The sequence below is a fragment of the Triturus cristatus genome, chromosome 8 (assembly GCF_964204655.1).
Source record: "Triturus cristatus chromosome 8, aTriCri1.1, whole genome shotgun sequence".
NCBI classification, from domain to species: domain Eukaryota; kingdom Metazoa; phylum Chordata; class Amphibia; order Caudata; family Salamandridae; genus Triturus; species Triturus cristatus.
Genome location: NC_140591.1, coordinates 1,137,841,486 through 1,137,854,788, shown reverse-complemented (window position 1 = coordinate 1,137,854,788; position 13,303 = coordinate 1,137,841,486). Strand labels below are relative to the sequence as shown.

Here is a 13,303-nt window from a genome sequence, read left to right as displayed (position 1 = left end):
AAAATTCCTCTTTACTAAAAGATGTGTCATTAAATTCTGAGTTCAGAGAGCCAAAACTTTATTTCTCCATCTTGTCCCAATGGGAAGTTATACTTGTAAAATGTTACAGAGTATATCCCATTCTATCCTATGGGACAGACAGCCTTTTACAAGGGAAAACAACATTGATAGCATTTCACTATCAGGACATGTCACACCCACCATTACATGTCCTACCTTTCACATACATTGCCCCCTGCCCAGGGGGTACTCCTTGGGCTTACCATAGGGGTGCCTTACATGTAAGAAAAGGGACGGTTTGGGCCTGGCAAGTGGGTGCATTTGCCAGATCGACATCGCAGTTTAAAACTGCGCTCAGACACTGCAGTGGCAGGTCTGAGATACCTTTCCAGGGATACTACTCCTGTGGGTGGCATAATCAGTGTTGCAGGCCCACTCGCAGCATTTAATTTACAGGCCCTGGCACACCCAGTGCACTTTACTTAGGACTTACTAGTAAATCAAATATGCCAATCAGGGAGAACCAATTGTAATAATTTACACAGGGAGCGCTTGCACTTTGACACTGAACAGTAGTGGCAAAGTGCCCAAAGCATCTAAGCCGGCAAAAAACAAAATACAGCACAGCATCAAATATACAGGAGTTGCAGGCAAAAAGTCTGGGGAAACCACACCAAAGATGTCAAGTCTAACACGTGTCCCCTCCAGCTGAAAGGGGGGGGGGGGGGGGGGACTACCCACCCTCGTGGAAGTGCTCATCACGATCAGCATTGGCGTCTTCTGTACCAGGGCGGTGTTCCACAGTAAAGTCCATTGCCTGTAGGGAGATGGACCACCTCAACAGCTTTGGATTCTCACTCCTCTTTTGCATAAACCAACTGAGTAGCTTGTGGTCGGTCTCAACCTGGAAGTGAGTCCCAAACAAGTAGGGTCTTAGCTTCTTCAGCGCCAAGACTACTGCAAAAGCTTCTCTCCCAATTGCACTCCACCTCTGTTCCCTGGGAGGTAGCCTCCTACTAATGAAAGCTATGGGTTGGGCCAAGCCCTCATTGCTCAACTGTGAGAGTATTGTTCCCACACCATGCTCTGAAGCATCTGTCTGCACAACAATTTCTTGGGAGAGGTTGGGTGCCTTGAGCACAGGCGCCATGGCAGATTTCAGGGCATCAAAAACGGTCTGGCAGGCATTGCTCCAGATCACTTTCCTTGGCTAATTCCTTGAAGTCAACTCTTTCATGGGGGCAACAATGGTGCCATGTCCTTTGAGAAACATCTGTAGTACCCAGCTCTCACCTATGTCTGGCTCTTGGTGGGCTCCTAAGCCAGAATGGCGTTGATTGTAGGCAGTAGGGGTGCCACCTTACCACTTCCTACCTGGTCGCCTAAGTATACCACAAATCCCTGCGCTATTAGGCACTTACTGGCCTTGATAGTGAGGCCTACCTTCTGCAGAGCCTTCAACAGTTCGCCACGGTGTTGCAAGTGTTCCTCCAAGCTGGAGCTGAACACAGCAAAGTCATCCAGGTAGGCGGCGCTGAATTCCTCCAACCCGGACCGGACCTGGTTGACCAGTCTCTGGAATGTGGTGGGGGCATTCTTCCATCCAAATGGCATAACATGGAACTGGTAGTGGTCCTCTGGTGGTAAAAGTGCATACCTGTCTCTTGCCCCATCAGTCAAGGCAAACTGCCAGTATCCAGACGTTAGATCAATCGTACTAAGGTACTGGGCAGCTCCCAACCGATCAATGAGCTAATCAATTCAGGAAATGGGATGCGCGTCAGTCCTGGTGACAGCATTGAGCCCACGGTAGTCCACGCAGAACCTGAGTTCAAGAGTAGCAGCAGGTGCAGCAGCGTTTGGAACCAAGACCACTGGGCAGGTCCAGGGGTTGCTGGAGGGCTCTATTACCCCTAACACTAACATCTTAGAAACCTCTTCCTTGATGCTGGCCCTGATGTTGTCAGTTTCTCTGTAAATGTCATGTTTTACTGATAAACTGTCCCCAGTGTCCACATCATGGACACAACAATTGGTGATTCCAGGAGAACGGAGGCGAACTGTCCCAGCACCTGGCGACAGTCCCTCTGCTGCTCTGGGGTAAGGGTGGGAGATAGGCTCACTACATCCACTGACCAATCATATTCCTTGGCTGACAGGAGGTCAGGAAGAGGTTCACCATCCTCCTCCATTCCATCTGTTGCCAGGAGCATTATTACTTCAGACCTCTCAAAGTGAGATTTGAGTCGGTTCATGTACATGACCCTCTCAAAGGGTTCCTGGGAGTCTGCAAGTTGATCAAGTAGGTCACTTCACTCTAGCAAACCACCACCTCAAATGGACCAGTCCACTTGTCTTGGAGCGCTCAAGGCTCCACAGGTGCCATCACCCACACTTTTTGCCCATGCTCAAACTCAACCAGGGTGGTAGATCTGGTTGTTCATCTCCTCCTGGTTGGCTTCCAGGTTCGGCTGAGCGATTTTCCTGAAGTGTAGAGTCTGGTTCCTGAAGGCCAGCATGTAGCTGAACACAGCTTGGGGGGGTCTTACCAGGATTTTTCTTCCAGCCCTCCTTCACCGAAATCAGAGGTCCTCTCATAGGGTGTCCATACAGTAATTCAAAGGGACTGAACCCTAAGGGTTTCTGCGGTACATACCTGTAGGCGAATAACAGGCATGGTAGAAAAACATCCAACTTATGTCTCATGGGTTCTGCAAGACCCTGTATCATGCCTTTCATGCTTCTTGAAAGACTTAAACTTTTCCCGGTTCTGCTCCGGTGTGAGCCCATAACCGAGGCATAAAGCCTACTTCATATTGGGGTAGGTCAGAGCACCCACCTCCTCCAAAAGGTGTCAGGGTGCTCCTCCCATTGGGCTCAACGTGTCTTCACAGGCCTGCCTACCAATTCTTCTTAAGGACCTACTTCATATGCAGGGCTGCCTCATAAGATGCAAACCAAGCATAAATATCCTACCCTTCTGGAAATGTTGTACTAGGTCAGTGGGAATGTAAACCTTACCCCCTTGCACTGCCTGTACGCTGCCACCATTTGTACTGGACTCCACCTGTTTGGCCTTGATGTAGGCCTGGGCAGCATACTTAGCTCCGTTCACGGAGTTTTCTACCCTCCGCGGAGCTTGCAGAGTGCAGAAAACTCCACTTCGCAATGTGCAGCAGGGTTTTTTTCACCGCTCGCGATCACGAACGGTAAGTTTGCGATTGCGAACGGTAAGTTCGCGAGCTGCCGCTCGGATAGAATTTCTACCTGAGCAGCAGGAATACCAGCACAAACTGCAGTTCGCACTGCACTCCACCACTCGCGGAACTTCGCGGAGTTTTTTTGTAACTTTGACGAGTTCCGCGTAGCAAGACTCTGCGAACTACGCCCAGGCCTACCTTGATGTTCAGTTCTGTCATGCTATATTCATGTGCCAAAAGCAACTTCCTTTCTCCTCTGTCCTTAGTCACATGACCTCCAATTCATGCTTTCTGGCCCTTTGCCCTTTGCCTTACCCCCATTTCCTCTGGAGCCAAATTCCTGAAAGAATGATAGCTGCCAGCCATAGAGACCCCTCTCCCAACAGGCAAATCCTGGGCTCTGAAACCACTTTCTGGCACCCCCCATACAAATGTCCATCATCTGTCTCCCACCAGGCTCCTAAGGCCTTCTGTAGCTCCTCTTTCCTAGAGTTGCTCCACATGGAACATCCAACGCTCTTACAGAACTGCTTGAGTTGCTCTACTTTACAACTACTTAACGTTTCAATGCCAAACTCCAATTCTGCAGCCTCACTTGCTGGTTTAACATTTAGAGACATGGTGCGTGGATACTTCAAGGGTCAGATCAAAAATAGAACAAAAAATGGAGCACAGTATGTGGTTGCGTAGTGGTCTGCACTAAACTAGTGATATACACCAATCACTGTGGGTCAAGTACAAACAGAAGTTCAAATTCTCACCGCTGACTACCAATGTTACAAATGGGGGGTCTCTAGTTGGCAGAGGTAGGTACCTTTGTCCAAATAGGGAGCCTTGCTTCTATTCAGGGAAAGGGGGATAGACACTTTAGACAACCCCTGCTCATCGCCTGGGTAGCTTGGCACGAGCAGACAGACTTATCTCAAAGGCAATGTGTAAAGTATTTGTACTCAAAACAAACAGTAATACAGTGATAACACCACAAATGGACACAACACCAGTTTAGGAAAAATAAAGTATCTTTATCTAAACTTAACAAGACCAAAACGACAAACATCCAACATATAGGAAATAAGAATATGGCTTTTCAAAAGTTTCAAGCAACTTGGTCCATAGAAAACTATGGATGCATGATTCTACACAAAATTCTCAAGGCCAAACAGCCGCAGAGAAGAGAAGCGTTGAGAAACAGATGCATCAGTTCCTTAGTCCTTTGCGGAGGTGATGCAACAGTTCTGCTGCACGCAGGAGAAGTGATGCAACGAATCTGGACTGTAGGGAGAAGTGATGTGTCGACTCCAAGACGGTTCTGGTCCACGGGTGATACGCCGGAAAAACTTGCCGCACAGGTGCGATGTGTGGAAATCGGGGATGCGCTGGTGATTGATGCGGTGGCGAAAGTGATGCTGTGTCTGTTTCTTCACCCGCAACCCCATGATGCGTCAGTTTTTAAAGCCTTCAGAGGCGCGGTGTCATCTCTGTAGCGGTGTGGCGGAGATTCTTCAAACACGGGGGAGCTGCGTCTGGAAAACCAGCCACCAGAAGGGCGATGCATCGATTCTCAGTTCTTCAGGTTTCTTCCAGCTCCCAACAGCAGGGAACAACCTCCAGAGGCCCCAAACTGAAATAGGCACCTCCTGGCAGGTCTGAACTCTCAGCAGCAGAGTTCAGGGGAGCTGGGAATGAAGTCTTTGTGTCATTGAGACTTCCGAACGGGTGGAAGCACACACACAGGCCCTTGCAGATTCTTCTTCAAGCAAGTTCACAACAAAGTTCCAGTCTTTCTCCTATCCATGGCAGGAACAGCAACTGCAGGCCAACCACACACAGCAAAGGGGCAGCGCTTCTCCTCATAGCTATTCAGCTCCTTTCCTTGGCAAAGGTTACTCCTGAGTCAAAAAGTGATCTAAAGTTCTGGGGCTGAAGGTCTACTGCTTATACCCCATTTTGTCTTTGCTCTCTTTGTGCAAGGGTCTCTGAGCTCAGTCCAAATCAGTTCTGTCCTCACTGGTGCAGGATGACCACAGGGGATGGAGGCAGCATTGTGCAAGTGAGACAGGCCCTATTCAGGTGCAAGGAAATCTCCTACCACTACTCTAAATGCAGCCAAGCCCCATTCAGTTCAGCGTCATTCAGGAAGGGCCAGGTACACCTCAACCCCCCTAGTAGCTGTCTAGAGTGAATGCACATCCCCAGCCCTTGTCACTCCAAAACCAACAGTCAATCCACAAACAGGCAAAGGCATACACAATGGTTAAACAAGAAAATACCTACTTTCTAACAGTGGCATTTTCAAACACTCAATTTAAAAACCATCTAAAAGATGTGTTATTAAATTCTGAGTTCAGAAAGCCTAAACTTTATTTCTCCATCTTGTCCCAATGGTAAGTCATACTTGTAAGAGGTTACAAAATATCTCCCATTCTATCCTAAAAGATAATGGGGTGTATGTATCAAATCGGAGTTCTTTATGTAACTTGGCAGAGTTCAATTTCACAAGCTTTAATTAAATGTAAAGATCCCCTGGTCTGTTAAGATTTCTTCATGCCCTCCAGTTACTCAATTTTAAGTGCATCTATGTTTACGTTCACCCAATTTTAGGATAACTACTAATGTGTATTTGATGTATTTCCAAAATAAATTTCACCCTTGGATCTTCATTTGCTACCCACCATTGTAAGGAGACAAAGTATTACCAGTATTTCAGCACACACACTGAAGATCCACCCGAATTCAACCGTTTTAGGTATACAAACTAAACAAATCCAGCAAATTAGTAAAACTGTATTAAATACCACTTGAAATGGCATTGCATGATTTTCTCATGTCGTGAGTATTAATTTGGTGAAATGGCTGTCAAGCTACTTACCAATCTTTACATACAGCTTTTCATCACTGGGGTAAATGATCACTGGTGGTTTATCTTGTTCAAGCACTAGAAAAAAAATCAAGTTCACATATTAAGAATTACCCTCATCTGCAGTGATAGGATCTGAGAGCTAATGTAAATACAATTAAATATTTTAAACAAATAATGCAATAAGCAAAAGCATAGCTGAAATATTATAAAACAGACAAGTCTGAAAGCCAAAGGACCATAAAAATTAGTAACAATTTCTGGCCACACAGATTACCCGAGACTCTTCGCTGGCAGAGAACAATAGAAAGGTCTATTAGCAGGAAAAAGGCAGCCCAATAAACAGATCAGAGGTAATCACAGTCAATTTTTGAGGACTCTCAAATGGTGTGAAACCAGCAGTGCGTACCTATCAGCTTTAGTAACTAATTGCGAGTAGATCACCTTCAGTTTTAATTACATTTTTACAAAGTGCAGCACACTGTACAGAGAGCAACTTTAGAGATCTCAATCTTCTCTGGAAGCATGGATGACAACATCAACTCGCTTTGAGTAAGCAGGGACAAATAACCAACTAGGGCTAGTGATGGACTAAAACAACCTAGAAACATCCACTTAACAATATAAATATAGTATTGGGGAGAGTGAAGAGGAGATAGGGATAGGAAAGGATGGGACATGTGGAAAACGGGAGAGAAGCAAAATGGGGGATTGAAGCTGGAGATGAGAAGGAAAAAGGGAGAGGGATAACAAGAGCAAGCAAGGTTAGATAAAAAGCACAATGACTGTGAAAAATGTAGATGGAATCAGAACAGTCAAAGTAGTTATGTGCTGACAAGTAAGTTAAGAGTACTGAGAAAAGAAAGCGGGCAGAGGAGACAAAAAGAGGTGGCGGTAGAACATCATGAAAAGATTTGAAAAAGAAAAGGAAATAAGTTTATGACCAGTAGAGTGTACAGAGGAGCATGAACTGCTGTATTGATCAAGAATTACCAACCCATATGACGTTTAAACAGGTATGATTTTAGTTTCCTTGAGGACTGGATTAAAAGCCACTAAGCACCCGGAGTTCCCTATGGAGAAGGCCGCAGAGACCGAATGAGTTGCAGACATATAACTATTGAATTTTTTCCGTTCAAGTCTAACAGTGTCTTTGCTTCAGAGATTTTTACAAACACCGAAGAATTTCAATGAGTGATGAAGGAATTCTGGTGGTTGCATTTGGAGTGCTTTAAAGATAATGCAAGTCATCTTAAAAGGCAATTCTCCACTCAATGGCAAACCAATGAAGCTGTTGGAGGATGGGCGTGATGTACATTTTTACTGCTTTTTACCAGTGTAGCTACAAGGAGGAGAATAATCTTAAGGGGGGGATTGGCTTGTAGCATGGAGAAGAGGTTCAAATGTAGATTTAGTCAATGCTATAAAGGTGTAATTCCCATAATCAATGCAGGAGACGACCAGAGCTTGGATAATATACCTGAAGTTTGGATAGGATAGTAATAGATTTTTTTTTTCTGAGAAATGTACAATTCTAGTTACTTTTGCATTATGACCTGTGTGCAAGGCCATGCGTTAAAAAGTATCTAGCCACAACCCAAAGATTTAGCTTCAGAAGGAGGGATTCAACTAACTGTGGTTCAGCTGACTTTGGCACAAATAATGGGCCACCCGTGCAGCTTTCCCAGGGTATGGTCCAGCTGGGCTTCCTGGCAGATTTGGAAGGCACAGGTTTATGCTTGTACACTTGTAGGACTTGGATGCCTCCTTGCAAAAACGGGTATTGCACGCTACTGGTGCTGCGATAAATCAATACCATACAAGGAGTGGTTCTGAAGAATGTACAAGTGCGCATATTCAGAAAAGGAGATATTTCAGCCAAGAAGATGTCCAAACGAACATAACAGATTAGTGGCTCATGGTGGGAATACCTTGGACTAGAGATAGCATAAGCTGGTTGATATTTTTTTATTACTGTAATCCAATAAAAAAACATAGTATTGAATGTTGCTGATATGGCAAGAATAACCACGATAAACATCAACTTTGTCAATGATGGAATTCATGTCATCTAGCAATTTTAATGTATTAGTTTCAGTGCTAAATGCTTTGTCAAAGCCTGATTGGTAAGTGGCAAGTATTTTGTTCTTGTCTAAATATTAACTTGGTTGGCAGAACAATTTTCAATAAATTTCTACAACAAAGGTAAATTGATGATTCATCTGATATAAGTGCGATGTGATCCAACATGGGATAATTAAAGAGGGGTGTAATGATCCCTGTTTCAGAATATCAGGAAATAGTTCCCAAGGCACTGAGGAACAAATTTGTTTGCCCCTGACTTTGCTGGAGTACTGAGAGTTGTTTTTAATTATTGTAGCTGGGATGATGTAATCATGATGAATGTGTGTCTCACATTTTTTCAACTTTTGTTGGGTATTCTTTTAAAATAACCTCAAAGTTAGATCCAGTCTTTGCACAAATCTGTGAAAGTTCATTAACCATTTGGATATGGAAAGGGAAAGATTCATTTTGTGATGTTTGCAATTTTGTTAGTGTAAAGTAATGAAATTCTATTAGGGTCAAAGTGTGTAGAAAGGTGATCATTTGGTGTTTTAGTATAAAGTTTGAGGATTTGAAACAGTTCTTTCAGTTATGTTGAGAGAACTGCTAATGTTGTGCTTGTGTGGGGATTATCTAGTTTATATTTTCCCAGGTTAATTTTAGTACAGAAAAAGTCATTACATTTTTGTTTGTTTGCCATGAGTGTTGTAATTTGCAACACTTGTTTCTTTTGGTGAAAAATTCATCTGATATTTTCATGAAAAAAAGTCTTGGGTATTTGAAAGGAAATGCCTCTTTATGCATGCTCACCCCCACATTGGACTGATGCTGCTGGTTTTTCGACTCAAAGTGCACGGAGGCCTGCTAACCAAACATCAGTGCCAGTGTTCTGACCCCTTACAAAGTATATGTCGAATTGGCTATAACCAATTGGCAATTGCTGAATTACTCATTAGCCCCTAGTATTTAGTACCCAGGGCATGTAAAACAGAGAGTTCAATCAGGGATACAGCACTGTTTTTGCCACCCGGAGTGTGAAAAAGGGCAAAATGGCTTCCAGCCTACCACTGTAGACTGAGAGTGGTTACACTGCTGGTTCGAGTTTGCCATTTAATACCAATGGCAAAGCCACCACATCCCCTAGCTCTACATGCAATTCTCCCCAAAGAAAGGTCTATGGAGCCCTATGGCAGGGAGCTATACATTGTTAAGTAAGACATCATTTATATATGTCTTAGCAGCAAAACATTTAAAGCTGTTGCTTTGCTGAGGAAAGTTAGTAGCCCCACTGGCTAACACAGTGTTACCAGTTGGAATATCAGTCTGGCTAACTTTTGAATGACACTATCCAACTGGATACTGTAAGGTATCAAACTAATTTTGGCATTAAATTCGACCTGATGCTTAGGTCTAAGTTAATGGCAATAATAGATTTAACCAACTTTTAGAAAGCTGCCATTCTGTGCCCCAGCTGGTCTAGTGGCCTCACACAGATCTGGCAATCGGACAGCTTTCTTCCCAATTTGGAGACGTGTGAACGACTCCCAGGCTTCGGAACAAAGGCAGTTGCCCCAGAGTGAGGTGTGACCTCCTCTTCCAGGGAGGCTACTCAAGGTGTTAGCCCAAAAGAAGAGCTTCAAAGGGCATTGAAGGGCACTAGTGACAACACTCCCTAGCAGGCTGCCTTTTGTTAATGTAGACAAGTTGGAAGCAGGGATAGAAAGGGGGAAAACCTGTTCCCAACCTGTTTTTTTCATGGGCTTATAGGCCTTATGTAGCCACACCTCTAGGGTGGGCTACAAAGTCCCTAACAACCAAAGAGGGGTCCCGACATTTTGAGAGTGGCTAGAATAGTACACTCTGGGATAGCCAGGTGCCACAAATTGCAGAAAACACGTACAAGAATGGTGGGGACCCAGTAGCTCATTGGTCTCCTCAAGGCACTTTTCCTTTTCTCCTCCCGTACAAGATGGGTTTGAAGAAAGGACCAAAGGACTGCCCTGCTGCCCTTCAAAATGCACGAAGAGATGCTGCACTGCCGGAAGGACTACACACACTGCACCTTGGGCTACTAAACTTTGGACTATGCCTCGGCTCAGGGAAAAGAGGATGCGCGTCCCCAGATCAAAGCAGTGACTCCAAGGATCAGTTGGCTAAACCGCTGGAACCAGCTCCAGGGACACAAGAGATCATGAAGCCCAAACCGACAAGTTAATAGTCACCGCAGAGGTTTTGCTGCTACCTGCTGCCGGGCACACAAAGTGACAGATTCAAAAGTTTCAAACTACCCGCTGGACCCAGGTGTGTCGTCAGAGTCCAGATTCATCACTCAAGAGGGACACCAGCCCCTGACAAAGATGTTCACCCCATCCGCGGTGCAAGGAGGCCAGTAGCTCAGCATTGGCTGGCCAGCTAATGCAACCAAGAGGACTTTGTGAGACCCCGACGTCTGTGGCCAAAGTCACCCCACACCACCAGCAGACCAAGGACGCACCACAAAGGCCCCCCCCCCCGTAGATCGCACCTCAACCGTAGCATCCTTGAGCATCAGTAACACTCCATTATAGCCATGGCCAGGTAACTGTTCTAAGTATCCTCTGGCCCCGTAGACCTTCATCCTGTCAGATTGAATTGCCAGAGTCGGGGCAGGAGTTGCCAAACTAACTCTTTAAAACTTGTTAATCAGATTAATCACATTGGAAAACATTTTTCTCTTGACTTTTCCTGGAACTTTGGGGAATGTTGTCAGTGCTTCTGTGAAGGTGTTAGAAATAGGGTTTCTGGTTGGGAGGTGTGCACCCTGTCCAAGCAGGAACCACAATCCTAGTCACGGTAAGTGTAGTACACACTAAAAGTTTACCTGTGCTCACCCTCATGTAGCTTGGCACAGAGCAGTCAGGCTAAACTAAAGAGGCAATGTATGAAGTATTTACGCACACACACACACACACACACAGTAGAACAGTGAAAACAAAGCAAAATTACTCCACACCAGTTTAGAACAAGCATTAGCAATGCAAGCAGTCTCGCCTTTGAGACCTTATAACAATTTAGTGATGTAGCATTTCATCGCACATTAGTGCAAGGTAGATCTCTGGGCTATAAATGTATCACTGCGGAAGGGCTTGTCAAATAATCAGATGCAATCACCCAATGGGGCATTGTGCGTAGAAGATCTGCGTATGGGGAAGATTAGAACATATCAGAGAAGGTGACAGAGGACAAACCAGAAAGGGAGGGAGTGGTGAGTGGGCCTTGTGTACCACAGAAGTGGATTTTCAGGACATGGACGTTGGGTATCCATACCGCCGTACCTCTTCAAAACACACCACAACACAAATGGTAATCTGTGATCCAGCATCAACTCAACCTATCACAATGGCCTATGTACAGGGTCAGATCTACAGGATGCCCCTGATACACTAACATTTGTTTTAACTTGCTCCAGTGCTCCTTGGTCTCAACATCACCCTATATCAAATACTACCATAAATGGAGAACTTAAACTACGGCTGTAGTACAACCATCACATCACTTATATGCAACTGTATGCAGATAGCCTCAGACATCCTCTACCTGCTTTGAAGACTTGGTAAGAACAGTAGAGCAAATAAGTCTATTCAAGTGTGGCTTGAGCTGTTGTTCCTGGATAGTAAGAGCTACTCAAAGGATTTATTTTATTATAACTTTTGATATTGAGCACAGGGGACGTCCCGCAATTCGCTCCTTAAAAACAACACTGAACAGCAGTGATTTAACATTTCGTTTTAAATCTAAAATAAAGCAGACACAGTTTGAAACCAATAAAATGCATAACCTGAAACAATTTACACTTGAATATTTCCTGCTCTGACCAGAATATTCAGAAGTATTACAATATCACCAAAGTGAGTGTATAAAATCTGACATTTGCATTTTCTCCATAAAAGCTACAAGTTCGGTATCTAGCTATCCATCAACAACAAACAGTGAAATAACTTGAAGTTAAATAATTAAAGGCTAATAAAATGTAGAAAAAAAGAAGCACACTGTCTTGGCAACCAACAATTCCGTGCAACCAAACAATAGTAGTAGAACAGGTAACATTCATAAGTAATACCGTATGTTGCAATCAGCACACAATCGGATCACGTTTCTAAAATGTGTTTAATTAATGTGAGAAATTCTATGCATAAATAAGATGGGACAATTCATAAAATATATTTTAACTAGTCTACTAAAGGGAAGGTGAAGTTCTAACGTGGGACTTGTTCAACTAAAAAGAAAATGAAGCAACTTTATTCATGATGTAGCCGTCTGGGCCCAATAGCCACTAACATGCAACTCTGTGTATTTTCCGCTGGCCAAGGTCTGCCTGGACCATGACCGTGCTGCAGCTACGAAGTTAACCCGCATCGCTGCCACATCGAAGGGAGTTAACGTTATATATTGGATAACCTGCATGAAAGTCTCTAACTATGCGGAACAGAATACACATGTTATACTTAATCAGCCATAAAACGTTATGCTCTGAGATACAGACAGGCCTTGTGTTACAAAATACCACAGGCTTGGAGTACAGCTCAGAATAAACATAAAAACCTCCTGTGGTTCCTGGGGACATTTCGAATTATACATAGCTCGCTTGGCTTTCCACCCATACACGAGCTACGACATCCTGTTTACAGCATCTTCACCACGGTGTAATTCACAAATCCGGTCAGCAAAAACATGAGGGGGGGATCCAACCATTCATGGAAAAACGGACACAAAGTCAAACATACTGCACTGCGGAGAGGACCGCCAGAGCCGTGAACATGCCACAAAAATGATGCACTGTGGCAATAAACGCCTGATACCGGTATGAAGAAAAATCCCCTTTTTTCCTCGAATCGTGTTTTTCTTGTTAAGTTTCTCACGCCTGTGTCCTTCAGTTCGGCAAGCCTCTATGCGCACAGAGCTATTAAGAATTCACTGACCATTTACATCAGCCTTTGACACAACTACTTCGAGGAGGGGTGTGGAAGCCGAATTTTATTCGTATAATTTTATGTCCCCAGGTTGAGGAAGGAGCGAGGATAACTGAGCCGCCTACGTCTACGCTGCATCTCTAAAATTGACTGTTTTCCAGCCTGGCATCGGGTGCACACAGGAGACAGGTCCCCTCGCGGTGCACTCCCTGCTGCCATAGACATGTAATTAA

At 44.5% G+C, this 13,303-nt stretch overlaps 1 protein-coding gene and 1 long non-coding RNA gene across 7 annotated transcripts in view; one reads left to right on the top strand and one right to left on the bottom strand.

The window, feature by feature from the left end:
- Window positions 1-13,303, top strand: part of LOC146805511 (uncharacterized) — a 457,188-nt gene that overhangs the window by 34,447 nt on the left and 409,438 nt on the right. The window lies entirely within an intron of this gene.
- LOC146805512 (interleukin-1 receptor type 1-like) overlaps window positions 1-13,303 on the bottom strand; it is a 237,300-nt gene that overhangs the window by 95,872 nt on the left and 128,125 nt on the right. For all 6 annotated transcript variants that reach the window (XM_085622782.1, XM_085622783.1, XM_085622781.1 and 3 more), the window contains one exon: window positions 6,070-6,135. In XM_085622782.1, the coding sequence (XP_085478908.1) occupies window positions 6,070-6,135 (66 nt within the window). The remainder of the gene's footprint in view (window positions 1-6,069; window positions 6,136-13,303) is intronic.